The 16,386-nt window shown below is 36.5% G+C and overlaps 1 protein-coding gene and 1 long non-coding RNA gene across 2 annotated transcripts; one reads left to right on the top strand and one right to left on the bottom strand.

The window, feature by feature from the left end:
* The first annotated feature begins 3,398 nt into the window (after positions 1 to 3,398).
* LOC141280945 (uncharacterized) lies at positions 3,399 to 5,161 on the top strand. The gene is made up of 5 exons (XR_012335296.1): positions 3,399 to 3,440; positions 3,759 to 3,856; positions 3,997 to 4,082; positions 4,163 to 4,277; positions 4,417 to 5,161. It is a non-coding gene; the product is annotated as an uncharacterized lncRNA (long non-coding RNA).
* Positions 5,162 to 11,698: 6,537 nt separating this feature from the next.
* LOC135777960 (uncharacterized) lies at positions 11,699 to 16,358 on the bottom strand. The gene is made up of 4 exons (XM_065288281.2): positions 15,563 to 16,358; positions 15,270 to 15,467; positions 12,498 to 12,714; positions 11,699 to 12,370 (listed from the first exon to the last, which is right to left on the bottom strand). Exons 1-4 carry the CDS (start codon positions 16,209 to 16,211, stop codon positions 12,163 to 12,165), a joined length of 1,272 nt encoding a protein of 423 aa, XP_065144353.2. The 5' UTR covers positions 16,212 to 16,358; the 3' UTR covers positions 11,699 to 12,162.
* Between the last annotated feature and the right edge of the window lie 28 nt (positions 16,359 to 16,386).

Raw genomic sequence — 16,386 nt, 5'->3', positions numbered from 1 at the left:
GTGGCACACGGGGTGGCCAGTGACCTGTCAAGGGTGTCCAGTGCCACCCTGGACACCCCTCTGGCTCCGCCACTGGATATTGGTACCAAATGTGTATATATTTGTACCTATATGGTATTAGGACAGTTTAAATTGTACCACTCCTGTGACAGCTTTTTAAAGAGGACCCATTTGGTTATTTTGTGTATTTGGTATAATACAATGTGTTTGCGTGGTTTATGGTTAAAAAACACATTATTTTCGACATGCTTTTTGTAGCTCCAGATTTCACTTTCCATGCTCCTTACCATGTTTGAAAGATTCGGTTGCTAACAGGAGTTAACTTACAGGCTGTGAGTCAAAGCGGGAGGAATTATGATACTGTCGGTCTTTAATATATCACCAGTCCCATAAGTAAACTGTTTCCTAGAATCTGTGTGTTTGTTGCAGTCCAAGATTTTTTTTCACATTGGAGGCGATAACTCACGTCATCGTTTACTTTGGGGTTTGTACCTTTTGCATATCGTTAACATGTAGTAAAACACACCTACACACCAAAAAAAAAGTAAAAATGTGAAATGGACAATAGGTGCTCTTTAAAGGCGTTCTAAGGGGTTGTGTACACCAAAACTTTTACGCCCGCGGCCGGCGCATGTTTTCAATTGTTTCCAATGGAAGCTCGGCGTTTTTCAAATAAGCCAGCAGCGAGCGGGTTTTTTCCGCGCTGAAAACCGGTGCTCGGCGGTTTTTTACGCGCTCGGCGCTGAGAGTCTAGAGTTGAAAGAGATTCAACTTTGGGAGAAAAGCTCCGCTCGTCAATGTCAGTTCTCACACGGCCTCCCAATCACAGTGGAGCAGGGGCGGGACATTACCACAGCAACCAACCGGCTCGCAGCTGAAGTATCACAGCTATCAAAGCGCTCAGCTGATGAAAGCTGGCACTCAGCTGAAAAACAGCTGGCATTCGGCGTCCTCAAGGCGTTTTCTGACGCGTTTAAAAGTTTTGGTGTACACAGCCCCTAAGCGAATCTGCGAGACGTTAGTTTTTGTTGACGTTTGAATTGTTTTCAAACAGACGGAGCGTAGCTAACTCCTCCCCCTCCCTTCCGTGCTTTCATGAACGCGCCCAACCCCCACCCTCAAATCCTTCTTGTCGTTTATTGGCTGGAACACTTTGTTATGGTTTCTGTTTGTAGGTTTGGCCACGGTGTTGTTATTGCCGTTTGTGAAGCCTGGGCTGTCTACAGAGATCGCGTTTTTTTACAGTTTGATCAGCGGACAGGCAGCAAACAGATAGTGAGGAGATGTTTGCTGTATGTAACAAAAAATGTTTTATGGTCTAAAACGCGTCAATTCGCTTAGAGCGCCTTTAAACTTTATTTCTAACTGGGCGTTCACACCAGACGCGGTAGAGGCGGCAAGCGCGGGTGATTTACATGTTAAGTCAATGCAAAGATGCGATTAGGCGCCGCGGGAAAAACATGAGTTTAAAAATCTGAACTTCTGCGGATTTCCGCGCCGCGTTAACCAATTAGGACCTTGCTGTAGTAGTGATGTGATTACAGGAAGCAGGCGGAGTCTCAGCAGAGTCGCAGAAGCCCCTCCCATGACGTGAATGTCTCGAATGACTAGAATTTCACGCGCTGCTTACACAAGCGAATGACTCTACCACGGCTGGTGTGACTGCACCATAAGAGTGTGAGGTTTGCTTTGTTCAAATTCAAGTGTCTTATTTTTTTTTCAAAGCTGTATAGGTTCATAAATTATACCTAATGTTCATATATGGCTATACATATGATTTCTGTTTGATGGCGCGTTTGAGCGTGAGCATGTCACGCTTTTCTGTTTGTGTCACTGTCACGTATTGGTTACTCAACTTTTTTGTCCTATTTTCAAACCATTGTCGCTTCGGTTTAGGGTTAGATTTGGTGCTTGTGTTATATGTCACTTTAAGTATTTGTCACTTTAAGTATTGGTTTATAAAAAAAAAAGATACAAAACTTATTCTTTTATATTTTCTAAACTTTAACCAATTGTCACCTGACGTTGGGGTTAGAGTTTGTTTAGGTAAGGGTGTCATTTTATGTAAATCTAACCCTAAACCGAAGCGACAATTGTAAGAAATTAGGACAAAAAAGTTGAGTAACCAATACGTGACAGTGACACAAACAGAAAGCGTGACATGCTCACGCTCAAACGCGGCAAAGCGTGACATTGTCACGCTGGTCCATGAGTGAAATAGTCACGCAATTTCGTGATACTGCGTTGCTCTCAGATAGCTTGTCCCTTATACCCTATTACAGCTTGAACCCCCTTACCTCCATAAAACAAACACCACTTACCATCTCATGACATGTAGACTTTAAACTACAGGCACACACACAGCAAAATCACCAGTGTTAAATTTTCAGGGATGGTGTTAAATACACAGTGTTGATGCTGTTTTAACACTATCTGGTAATAAAATAACACTGCCATTGCTAGGCCAGTGTTATATTCACGACAGTGTCAGTGTAAAACAAGGGTGTTATCAGATTTCACTCTGAGCGGTGTAAATCAAGCCCCGCCTCCACTAAACATATCCTGTCAGGGATTTTACCGCCATTTTCTTTCACAGGAGGACTGAAGAGATGAGGTAAATCAGTTTCATAATATTTACATGGTTTAGCTAAATTAAACTGTTATTTCTCTGTCTGACTCTACGCAGCCATATGCCAAAAAACCTAAATAAGATATTTTTCCCATTTTATTTCCCCTTTGTTCGTTATTTGGTTCAGTTTAATCAGAGCTACCTTGTGTTACGTTGTTCCCTTGTTAGTTTAGTATAAAGTTAAACTGCTAGCTAAAAGTTTAAAACCAAGAAGGATAATTTTAACAGGAGATATGAACGAAAGAATTGAACCATGATAAAACGCGACATGCACTACAAATTGAAGGTATGAAATTAAGTTAAATGAAAGCTCGTTTATTCACCATATGATGCTCGTTATAAGGTAATCATATAGGCTAGATACCGTGAGTTAACGAGGTCGTTTACATGCACGTGAGTGCACGGATATCGGTTAATTATTCAAATTACTGAAAAACACGGAGAAAACCGCAACCGCATCGTCATGTGTTTTTTTAAGATGTATGCAAACGGGAAATATCGCCAAACCAACAATTAATTTGACCAAAACCTCACAATATATCAATGCACAGATTGGATGCATTGTGTGTTGTAAGCTATTCGTGGCGCTAGATGTCAGACAGATGCAAATGGCAAATACATACGAAAGTGTAAAACGTGTATGGCGAACATTTTTTTTCTGTCATTATAGATGCTAGTTTGGTGAAAGTACACACTGAGTGCTTCAAATCATTCAGACGAGATGCTGTTTTTAGGGCAGTTTATTAAAGAAGACCTGGATGACTTCCAATGAGAAACGACTGCTAATACTTATATAAATTCATTACAGAAGGTAAGTTTATATATTTATACATATAAATCATTTTATTTGACATAACTGAACAGTTAACCAATCTTTTTAGTATATGTAGTTTTGTACATATTATTATTATTAATCTGGAAAGAAACTCACATGACCTGCTGCCAACTTTAATAAAAATATATTATCTTCTCATACATCGTTTTGCTATTGATGTCATATTAAATAGCAATCAAATTGATTACTATTTTGAAAATGTATAAATGAAGATTCATATTGTCTTGAGTGCTGTTTTTAATATAAAAAGAATGTTGAGTTTTCAGAGTCTTTATTGTCATTTTTTTGTGATAGGACCCTACCAGACTATATTTGAATACGGCATACCCATGAATTCTGGAACTGTTATTCCTTAACCCAGTTTGGAGGATAAGAGCTTACCAACTAGTTATGTGAGTACACACAGTACATTTGTACTGTACACTGTCTCTAACATGATTTATTATACTGAGATGATTTTGATTCAAATAACGGTTAAAACTGCACCCTTTTTGGTATTTTCTTGACTCTTTTTGTCTTTGAAAATCTGCAGAAATATGCTGAGGTGATGTATTGCAAAATAGCCAACATACAACAATATGGATGACCCTCTGTCTGGTCAACAGGAGTTGAAATATGGTAAGTGTACATGGGTTTGCTACTTTTACGGTTTTAAAGTTTAACTGTATACTCATGGTGTTTAAATTCTGTTTTGCTAGGACGGGGCAGTGATGTGGCAGCTCTTCCCTGGCTCATTCACCTCTTGCCTTCATTTGTGAAAGGAAGAAAGACTGGAGAGGGTCAATGTGCAACTGAAGCTACTGATTGTGCGGTGTAAGTTTTTTAGTATTTTGTTCTAGTTATTTATTCAGCAGTTAGTTTGCTTGCATTGTTCACCCCATGTAAATGCATACAAGTTCATAAATACACACCAGATACATTCATCAAATACACTCTTTTAAAACACTCTTAGGTGATTAGCATCAATCCATGCTTTGAGGTGGATGAATCAGCACAGCCCTGCCTGCACTGCGTTGGGAACAGAAGTTGCATCCAGAATTTTTGCATCATTCTGGACCAAAAAGCCCTTCCCTCCATGATGAAGACCACTGATGCAGCCTTCCACTACATCATGAGTAAAACAACTACAGAACTAAATACCAGGTTGGAACGTATTTAAGAAAAATGAAACGTCTTTTGAATTGAAATGTCTGTTTTGTTATGGAAAAATCTTTAGTATTGTGAAGGATAAGCATTTCTGCCTGCCAGTAAGGTAATTGCAGTGTATTTTAATGTTCAAGTTTTGAGTAGGGTGGCTAATTGTTTTTAACTCTCATTTGATTTATTAAAGACCTTTTATAATAAGTGGTTTTCATGTCACTGCGCTGTGGTATAAGATAACTTTCATTATTCCATACTGTATTCTGTTTCTAATTGTAGCTGAGGTATTTAAATAAGCAGTGTTAAATGCAAAGTGTTGTGTGTATCAATGTAAATATTAAATGTGATGTACTTTAATAAAAAGAGGTTTTGCAATATTTCTTGTCATTTGTCTTTTATAGAAACAACCCATTAGCAACAAAAGTGGCTATTAATCAGTATTTTAACACTTAACATTGTTGAATTCACATTACACTGGTGTTGACCTTAAATTAGGAGTGTTAATTTTTAACACTGTATTTCTGTGCCAACACCAGTGTAGTGTGGAAACAACAATGAATAGTGTGAACAAAGTGTAAAATTTAACAATATTGAGTGTTAAATTAACATATAATGGGTGTTGTTAAATTAACACTACACTTTTGACTAAATTAACACAGTGTAGTGTGGACACATATACACACTTTTCCAGTGTTAAATTTGACACCCTGGGTGTTATTTTAACACCAGTGATTTTGCTGTGCACATACTCCCAGAATGACACTAACTGGGACAGTCCCCTGACGGGTCTGAACTCGGGTACTCGCTTCACCTCCATTACGCATTAACACTTCACGTCAATTTGATCTCAAGTAATTCCAAGACCGAGAGTCATATGGGTCAAAAAGCAACACACACACACACACAAATCAATCATAAAGTCCTTGACCCTCCAGCATCCAGAGGATGCATCTCCAGGATCAGCACGGCGGCCCGGCAGATAAGAAATGATGAATGCAGATTGTTCTGTGGCTGACACTATCATCAGTCTATAGTGACTTAGTATCAGCAGGAGTCTACACCCAGGGCACAGAGCTTCATGAGCGATGACCGGTCCCACAGGATCTTCAAGCGCATACCGGTGACTGCCGTGTACCAAAACCAAATACCAATCCTCTATCAAACCGCCTCCAGAATTGCTTCTTTATCTTTGTCTGCGACTGTATGACAAAATGAGCCATCAGGTCGCTGCTTTCCTTCTATTAGTATTCTTCTGGAACGTTGTCAGTAAAAAATAACAACATTTGTTGATAGAATTCATTTATTGATATAAGGACCTGTCATGTATTTTGTTCGGTAATGCAAAGTGACACAAGAGAGAGACAGGGCTTGCTTTAACCCTTCTGTATGAGATACAGTAAAGAAATATCATATTTAAAAATTAAGTGCAAGATTGAAACGTCACGACTTTTGCAAATCTGATTTTAGCAAAACTTGATAAAACGTTGCAAACGTCCTTTATGGAGTATGTTTCTTTTTCCTAGAGAGAATTAAAAACCTAATTTTTAGCCCTGCAATGCTGGCAGTTTATTTTTATTATTGCGCTGTGGGGTCAGTCTGCTTCCAAACAGATGTTACTATATTGGATAAGTCAAATTTCTGATAGAGGTACGTGTACTATGTGATGACAGACAGGTTAAGATTTAAAGTGCACCTATTTCATTGCTTAAAAACGCTGTAATTTTGTGTATTTGCTATGATACAATGTGTTCGCATGGTTTATGTTTAAAAAACACATTCTTTTCCACATATACTAAATTTTTGTAGCTACAGATTTCATGCACGGATTTTGTACAAAACTCATTGATTTGAAAAGCGCTGTGTTCCTGATTGGCCAGCTAATCTGTACGTTGTGATTGGCCTGAATACCTCTGACGTCAGCCGGAAATGTGACGCTCCTTACCATGTTTGAAAGATTTGCTCACAATGCAATCCTTCAGGAGTTAACTTACAGGCTGTGAGTCCGAAGCGGGAGGAATTATGATAATGTCGGTCTTGTCTACATCACCAATCCCTGGAAGTCAACTGTTGCCTACAATCTGTGTGTTTGTTGTAGTCCAAGAAAAGAGATTTATGTTGGAGACGATAACTCGTGTCATCGTTTACTTTGGGGTTTGTATCTTTTGCACATCGTTAACATGTACTAATACACACTTACACACCAAAGGAAATGAAAAATCATGAATCGGACAATAGGTGCCCTTTAAACGAATCATTAAACGAATCAATGTTCAATTGATAATGACTGATGATTCTCTGGGGGAGGGGCTTGGTACAAAGTCACGCAAGGCGCTTTCCAACTAGCTAAAACGACCTTAAAAAAAGTGTATTGGCGCAGTTTCTGCATAAGAAACAATATGGTACAGTGACAGTTTAATTGTTGGTCAGAAATATGTGTTTTAATTGTGATTTTAGCCCACGATTTTAGAGATATCTGTCAATTCAAGTAGACAGGACTGAAATAACTACCTGGAGGCATTGCAAACATGGCCGCCCGGTGGTGTGACTTCCCTAAAGGGACTGTGTTTAAGACCCTTAGTGATGTATACATACACACCCTTGAGGATTCCCAAAGAAGTAAATTCAATGCTGACTGAACTTGAGCTAACTGTTTGACTGCAAATTTTGCCATTGAAGACAATTTAGTTGCTGTATTAGCTATAACTGCTGTGTTCATCCAGCATCTTCTTACATTTTTTGTGATTGAACTCACAGGCTGTGAATGTCGTGACCGTGTCCTCTTCGAGTCCAGCTGTTCAACTCCAATAATGATTTTGTGTCTCACTCTCACCTATGATTTATTAACGTCGCATTGCCTTTAATTATTCTCTTTAAAATAACTATTTAAAATACTTCACCACACATACCGATAATTTTTCAGTATTGCATGATTGTATTCACCACCAAATCATATCTGGTTTAAAGTATTTTATTTATGAAAATGCCATCATTAGATTTAACTTTTTGTCTTCATCTCCTGGTGGATTGCAATGTTCCAACACAAGTTCAAAGAATGAAATTATTTATTCATTGTTTGTACATCGACACTTTCAGCAGCTTATGAAATAGAAATGCTCTTTTGGTACACAGCCACACATTCATTATTTTCTCTGTTCTCTTGCTCTCTTTTGATATAAATGTCTGTTTTTAATATAAATATAAATGAAAATTTTGTTTGGATTATTGAACTAAAACCCTTGAACGTCAAAACCTGGGCGTTTTGGATATTTATTTTTAACTCTTCAACCTATTGACTCATTCCCCGTCAGCCATTTTTTGAAAAGTTGCTCGCATTTTTTGCAATTTATTTTTGTACGTTTTACAAAATGCTTTCCAGCAAAATGTTCTTCTAAAAATATACAAACATACAAATATATCAAATGAAAGAACAGACCCTCAAACAAACAATAAACAAACAAAACGAAAAAAAAAGTTTCATCCTATTTATATTTTTTTCTCTGGTTATAAACTCTTAAATATGGGTATTTTTCTTAAAAAAAAAAAAAAAATTAGTTTCATTTTTTTGTGAAGGAATATTGTTAGAGATCAGATTCAGAACAATTATCAAAACACACACAGAGTTTAAAATTAGTAAAAAAAAAATCTTAAGTTTTTTAATAAATTGGGTAAGTGCGGTATTACAGATTAACATAAAACCTCATCAGGAACACTTTTTTAATGCAAATTTTTTTTCTCTTAAGTGACGAGATAAGAGTTAAGGTTCATCTTATAAATTTTAAAGAAAATCAAGTTTTCAGAAGATATTAATTTTATACACTTTGGCTGTTTTTACTTCAAATGTGCTTGCTTCTATGTTCATTATATACAACTTAAATATGACCCGGGACCATAAGTAGCACGAGTAGGCCTACATTTGTAGCAATAGAGAAAAATACATTGTATGGATCAAAATTATACATTTTTATACCAAAAATCATTAGTATATTAAGCAAAAATCATGTTCCATGAAGATATTTTGTAAATTTCCTACCGTAAATATATAAAAAATGTATATATCATTAGTAATATGTGTTGCTAAGAACTTAATTTGAAAAACTTTAATGGCGATTTTCTCAATATTTAGATTTTTTTGCACCATCAGATTCCCAAATAGTTGAATCCCATCCAAATATTGTCCTATCCTAACAAACCAAACATCAATGGAAAGCTTATTTATTCACATTATATATAAATCTCAATTTCCAAAAATTGAACTTTTTGGCTTTGTGGTCCAGGTTCACAAATCTAGATTTTTATTATTATTATTTGTTTGTTGCATTGGTGCTTATATTATTGGGCTGATAAATGGCAGTTTCTTCCCCAAACTCCAATCCAGATCCTCTTTTTGCTTTCAAAGCTGACACAGCTATCTGGGTCTTTTCCATGCATGCCATCCTTTACCAGGGAGAAAAGGGGTTGAGGGAGAGAAAAGGTTGGGTTTGTGTTATTGTGCCAAAAAGATGCTGGGTTTGCATTCGGATGAGCTGGCAGGCAATCTCCCAGATAGTCTGTGTGTTTACAAGGCATCTCCCGCCGAACGCTTTCTCATAGATCAGAATGCATGGTTGGCCATTTCATAATGATGGAGAGCTTGGACTTTACTGTCTCACGAGAGCAAATTGCTTTCTGATAAGAATAGAGAAGTCGTTTACTCACAATAGAGTGGGGGCTTTGCCATTCACATACTTGAAATGAGAAATGATTGTGCAGGGAGGAGAATGCAAAAGCTCAAGGTCCATAATGGATGAAACTAACAAGATGATACCATCCACTAAATGGAGCTGATTATGTGTGACCATGTGGGCAGGTGCATGCTGTCCTCTAACCATTGTTGTATAATTTCTCTATTGTCGTTATCATCTCAATCAAAACTATATTAATGGGGGTGGCTTGTTCGTGATTCATACGAGGGTCCATGGAAATTCGACTACAGGTACGTTTCGGTTATTTAAATGAAATTAAGAATTAAGGGTCCTTTTATGACTCTCATTATGGGAGTCTGTTCTGAATGGGATTCGGTTAAAATAGGCTACTACATGTGCTTTCATGAAGACATTTTGCCCCATCTTCAAAACAAAGGTAATTTCAGCTGGGTGATTTATGCAATTCTATGATTGAGTGAATTTCAAAATTGAACTTCTTCTGTCGGTTAGATAATCTTATCTGCAAATGAAAACAAAACACTTGGGGTTTTTGTTCATTTAGAGGCAATGCTTTGTTCTCGGAAAACCAACACTAAATTATAATTGCAATATGGGAATCTTCAGACAACGCCTCTGGAAACATACCCATTTCCTATAATATACAGTATTGTGCAAAGTGTTAAAGGCAGGGTCCATCATCTCTGAAAGCCAAAGTTGACATTTGAAATCACCCCAATAGAATCTGGATCTTCTTTTGATAGACCCGCCCAACACATACGCAACCCAGGCAACGAGGTCATTTAGTAGACACGCACCTTACTGCGGATTGGCTACAAGTGTGTTTTGGTACTCAGCCCAACTCCCTTTTCCAAAGTGTTTTTCAGAAATCGTGCACACTATTATTATTTTTTTTACATATTTTTTTTGTGCAAAGTGTGCAAAGTGATAATTTACTCACCACCAGATAATTTACTCACCACCATGTCATCCAAAATGTTGATGTCTTTCTTTGTTCAGTCGAGAAGAAATTATTGTTTTTGAGGAAAACATTTCAGGATTTTTCTCATTTTAATGGACTTTAATGGACCCCAACACTTAACAGTTTTAATGCAGTTTAAAATTGCTGTTTCAAAGGACTCTAAATGATCTCAAATTAGGTATAAGGGTCTTATCTAGCGAAACGATTGTCATTTTTGGCAAGAAAAATTAAAAATATGCACTTTTAAACCATAACTTCTCATCTTCATCCGGCTGTCTGACGAGCCAGCGCGACCTCACGTAATTGCTTAATGACGTTGAAAGGTCACATGTTACATATATGAAACGCACATTTGCGGACCATTTTAAACAATGAACTGACACAAAGACATTATTCAATATCATTGGACTTACAACAACGTCGGATCAACCCTCTTTCTCCACACTTGTAAACACTGGGGCGTAGTTTTGGAAACGTCCTCCGTGACCTCTTGACGTGATGACGTATGTGAGGCTGCGTTGGCACGTCACAGGACCGGAAGAAAATTAGAAGTTATTTTTCTTGCCAAAAAAGACAATCTAACACTAGATAAGACCCTTATGTCTCATTTGGGATTGTTTAGAGGCCTTTGAAACTGCAATTTTAAACTGCATTTAAAGTGTTGGGGTCCTTTAAAATGAGAAAAATCCTGGAATGTTTTCCTCAAAAAAAAAACAAAAAAAAAATTTCTTCTTGACTGAACAAAGAAAGACATCAACATTTTGGATGACATGGTGGTGAGTAAATTATCTGGATTTTTTTTTAAGAAAATGGACTAGTCCTTGAAGAATCCTGGTTAGGTCACAACCATCCAAAACACAACTTAATGGTCCTCTTGACAGGGTAAATGGATCCCACATGTTCTAAACTCTAAAACTAACTTATGCAAATTTTTGTCAAAATTGCACATAAATTCACGTTGTAACTTTGCTGTCTTCTAGATGGACGTTTTCTTTGCAGTCATGCAGCATCGCACGGCATACCAACGTGCTTTCACTCAGTCTACATTGTTTCTTGCGAGCACATTATTTCTCTCTCAGTGGTGTATAATGTGGAATGATATGTTGTCCTTGTCATCTCTCATTTGATAAATGCTCAATCCTCTGCTAATGGAAGTTTTCACACAGTTTCAATACACTGTAAAACATCTCAGAGGCTTTTACAGCTGTATAACCTTGAGGAGGATTAAAACAGTAATATGTATGCAGTGATGTATCAGCTTTACTTCAGCTAATTCCTGTACAAAACAATTGATTTATATTATATCATTGCCTGGGACATGTTCAGTAAAACCTAATGGAATGCCTTTAAATTTAAATTAAAAATTAATAGAAAAAGCATTGATTTATATGTCTCTTTATGTTTTTTATATCACACAAATTATTAGACTCCAATGTGGATGAACAGGATGAAATCAAACTAAATGAACTTGCCCTTTTTGAGATGTAAAGACATCATTTAAATAAACAATATGAAAACTAAACTTAGATTCTAAATATTTTAAATGTCATCTTAGTAGTAAAGATATGATTCATTGACCTCTTAACAGGACTTTGGACAAACATATTGTTTATTCTAAAAAGCTTTAAATTAAAAATCTAAACATTTTAATGAAAAGAAATAGAACAGTATTTTACACAAAAAATGCATTCATTGATTTATTGTACTTAAATTGTACTTGAAATGAGAGTAGATTGCCACCTTGTGGATGTGATTGGATGTTAAAACTTTGGTTCATGACATAACCTTCTCATAAGAATAAAAGATTATTTGAGTTTAATTCTTTATATGATTACAAAAATAACAGATCAAATAAATACTGATGGTCTTATCAAGATGCATTGTTTTGAAACTGGTCTCAGTAAAAACCACAAGAGCAAGAGGTTTGGTCTTTTGGGCCTACAGAATGAAGTACACGGATCCTGTTGTTTGTTTGGACATGAAGTTTTTGAGTCAGATCTAGGACAGTAGGACTGGGGCTTTGCGGTGCATCCAGAATCACTAACCGCTCAAGTCGAGGCAAGTCCTGAAGTCCAAGAAACACTGACACTGGAACATCATGGTGTCTAAAAGAGACAAGTGGATTCAAAGAAAAGTTAACCGATGCCGAAAACGCATAAGGAGTAACACATCTGTGACAAAGCAGTGCAGTTTGAGCTATTTTGGAAAAAAAAATAAACGTTACCATCTCACCTCACTTTCAGAGTCTGCAGGTTTGGGAAAATCTGAGGCATTTCTTTGATTATATCACAGCTGTCGTGACAGCACAGGTCCAAATGAAGATGCAGGAGATTCGGCACCTGCTCTCCCATAATCCTTACAGACTCCAGTTCAGCTCTCACTCCAATCAGAGACAAACTAGTAACAGTCCTGGGTATTGATTTAGCATATACACTGAGTGGGTATCCTACTGGAAAACAAAAGACAATAGAAAAGATAAGAGACTTGTTTTAACAAGAAAAGGCTGCACAATATTAAAGGAAAATGTGATAACTTGCTAAAAGTGTGATATAATAATGCATTAGGTTTGTAAAATCAAATTAAATAAGAATATATATATTTTTTAAACTTAGAAGTATATAACCAACATACGTTATGTTTCACATTCTGTCTGGTACAAAGAAGGCATTGCTATCTTTGACTCACCAGTCTCCCTGCTACCTGCATTCATTTAAAACTATGACTAACGTATTTGCTGGACTATAAGTAGCTCCAGAGTATAAGTCGCATCAGTCAAAAACGCGTGATGAAGATAAAAAACATATGAGTCGCACCTAACTATAAGTATCAGGAACAGCCAAACTACGGAAAAGGTGCAACTTATAGTCCGGAAAATAAGGTATATGTAAATTTTTAAGGCTAAATAACAGCTAATTGCAACTAATCGTTTGCAGAATAAAAGTTTTTGTTCACATCGTGTGTGTGTGTGTGTGTGTGTGTGTGCGTGCGTTCACAAAATACACAGTTTTGGGAAAATTATGACATTGTGAGAGTCAGTTTTTAAAAGGTCACTGGCCCACAGGTAAGCCCAATTTGGTTTGTACATATTTATAACAATAAAACCGTACTCTAAACCTAAAAAACCTTGACAAACTACATATCACTTGAAAGCTTTCAGAATGTAGTTTTCATATCTCAAAGTCATCTGATGATAGAAATAATGTAGTGACAGTTTTTGTTTTGTTACATGACCTCCCCCTATAGAAATGCATAATAATTATTATTTTTCATAACACTATATCCTATTATAAATCTTCAAAAATGTTGACAAACTATATATTAATTGAAAAGCTCTAAGAATGTAGTTTTCATATTTAGAAACCTTTTTGCATTAATAGACGGTTTCATCGGACGCACGTGATACACGTCTGGATCCGAACCTTACTTCCGGTTTCGTTTTTTTAATGGTCTGACTAGTTACTAAACTGATCTCTTGAATGAATGCCTCGTCGAAAATAACAAATGTTTTGGTTTCCTAGGTAATCTATGTGTTGTTTTTTTTGCTTGTTATATAAATAAACTATGTTTAAAGAACTTTGTTGTTATTTATTCTTAGCGGAGTTTACCGGAAGTTACGTGCGGACCGCGACAGCCGCTTGTTTATGTTGTTACTGCTGAAACGGTCTATAATAATTTACTAACAGTAATTTAATAATTTGTGATAAGAGTATGCAACAAACTGTTGACATCTAGTGGCCATTGTAGGTAAAACCACTTAAAGTGTGACACAAACCTAATTTTTTGTGATTATAACTTACATAACTAGTTTAGACTTAGGTCTTACATTTTCTAGCATTTCTAGTGTGAAACATTTTGATTTCTATAATTTTTATGTATAAAATATATACTTTTATTTATTACATGTAAACTCCCATAACAATTGTCTTTGTTTATTATTTTCACCACCATGAAACACCCAATACCAAGACTAGGCTTCTAGACCAAAAAAATGACAGATATATTAAAGATATATTAAAATATATTTAAAAAAAATTATAAACACACCTGTAAATATTTCTTAAATATACATGCATGTGTGTGTGCTTATATATACATAATTATTATATCATCTTTTATTCTGTAAATGATTAGTTGTGATTAGTTGTTATGCAGCCCTAAACTTTTTAAAGGTGACATAGAATGGTTGAACGGAGTATTTATCCTTGTTCTGTGATGTGACATGTAGACAAAAAAATTTTTGTTTGGGTCTGTAATGCCTTAGAAGCTTCCTAAAAACCTCTCTCAGATAGCTCTATTAGGGTGGGGGATTTTAAACAAGTGGTTTTGCACCTATTTGGCTCCCCCTACTGGCTTAACTTGCAATCTCATTACTGATTAGCTGACTTTGCTGCCACTCAAAAAATGTAGCCAATTATTTTAAAGTGGAGGGGCAGTTAGATGCCTGTGATGTCATAAGCATCAGTTTTTCAGATTGGGTTGTTTTCTGGCTGACATTTCTAAAAGAGGAATTTCTATGAGACTGAGATGTTTAGCATGTTTAGCACTTTTTGTATGTTTGTGAATGTGGGTAGACTACCATTATTCAACAAAGACAAGGTAAAAATGTTTTTTCATTCTCTGTCCCCTTTAAAGTATTACAATCATTTAGTTATTGCAAACCAAAATGCAATATTTCAATACTTTTGATAGTATTTCTGTCTACCATAAAATAAGATAAAAGATAGCTATTTAAAGATTAACACATGTAACACTTACATCATACTGTATCTGTGATAGTATCATACGGTTTGTTCATGTAGCCTAATTGGTTAAACATTTTTTTGCAACGGAAAGAACATTGGTTCAATCTCAAGGAACACAAATAATGATTTAAAAAATGCATAGCCTGAATGCACTGTAAATTAGTTGGATAGAAGTGTCTACCCAATGCATATACATTTAAATATAAACCATAAGACAAAGTTAACACAAATGAGATTACATTTCAACATAAATACGACTTACAAGATATAATGAGTTCTGAGAGTATAGGGAGGCCTTGCAGCCAATTTGCAAGGTTGTTTTGATTTATATCAACAATCCATCCTTTATAATGTACAGTCAGTTTTGTCAATGAGGACAGCCTTGTAATGGCAGCAGATGGGAGATAGGGATCTTCATAGTTCTTCAGCTCCAGACAGGTCAGACCACCCTGAGTCACCCCTGTGTAAAAGATCAATCATGTACACTTTTAATAACACAAAACAGATTTACTTTATAACAATTCGTCTTAATCTCTTTCTTCAAAACATTCATACCTGGACTTTCACATGCTGTGTTACAAAAATAATCATCAGGAAGAATCCCATACTTCGGTCCCATTCTTAGGGAAAGGTGTTTCAAGTTGGGCAGGCACTTCAGCATACCATGAAGAGCATTTTTGGGGATGGGGTTTTTATCTTCATGGTAGTGTAGTGTGGTCAGATTGACAAGTTGTGAAATCGCAGTACTTATCTCCAATATTGAGGCTCGCTGGACCTCACACAGGCAAAGATGTGTCAGCTGTCTGAGAGATGAAAGTGAACGGGTCAGACTGGGACAAAGACACTGACGGATAACAAGCCTCCTGAGGTGTTTTAAAGTACCTAGTGTCGACAGTGCTGTGCCATCTGAACACTGATTCAAAGTCAACGAAGAGATCCAGGGCAGCCAGGTCACGAGTTTTTGCACATCTTTAACATTCGCCTTCTGTACAACTATGCACCTCGTTTTCCTTTTACCAAGAGTCGACCAGAAATGCGAATCGTACTGTCCGATCTTCTGCATGACAACGACGGCGTTTTTCCATAAGGACCAATGATCGATCAGTCTTAGAAAGGACTTGCAGGTTGAACGAACATTCAGTTTATCCCGATTAGATAGAAATCCAAACACGTGGATCCAAATCTCCTCCGGTAGTTGGGACATTGTCACTCATGTAATGTTAATTGCGCGTGTTTACTAACATTTTAATATCATTCATATCTGTTAAACTCTGTGTTTCCTTCATTTTTTTAACGCACGCGCCATAACGCAAATTTATTTTGATACGAACTTGTTCGACATGACTTCATGCGGAGTCGCACGGAGTCAAGTACCGCGA

Source organism: Paramisgurnus dabryanus, chromosome 17, assembly GCF_030506205.2.
Source record: "Paramisgurnus dabryanus chromosome 17, PD_genome_1.1, whole genome shotgun sequence".
NCBI classification, from domain to species: Eukaryota; Metazoa; Chordata; class Actinopteri; order Cypriniformes; family Cobitidae; genus Paramisgurnus; species Paramisgurnus dabryanus.
The sequence above is the reverse complement of the archived record's forward strand: the minus strand, read 5'-3'. Positions and strand labels throughout refer to the sequence as shown.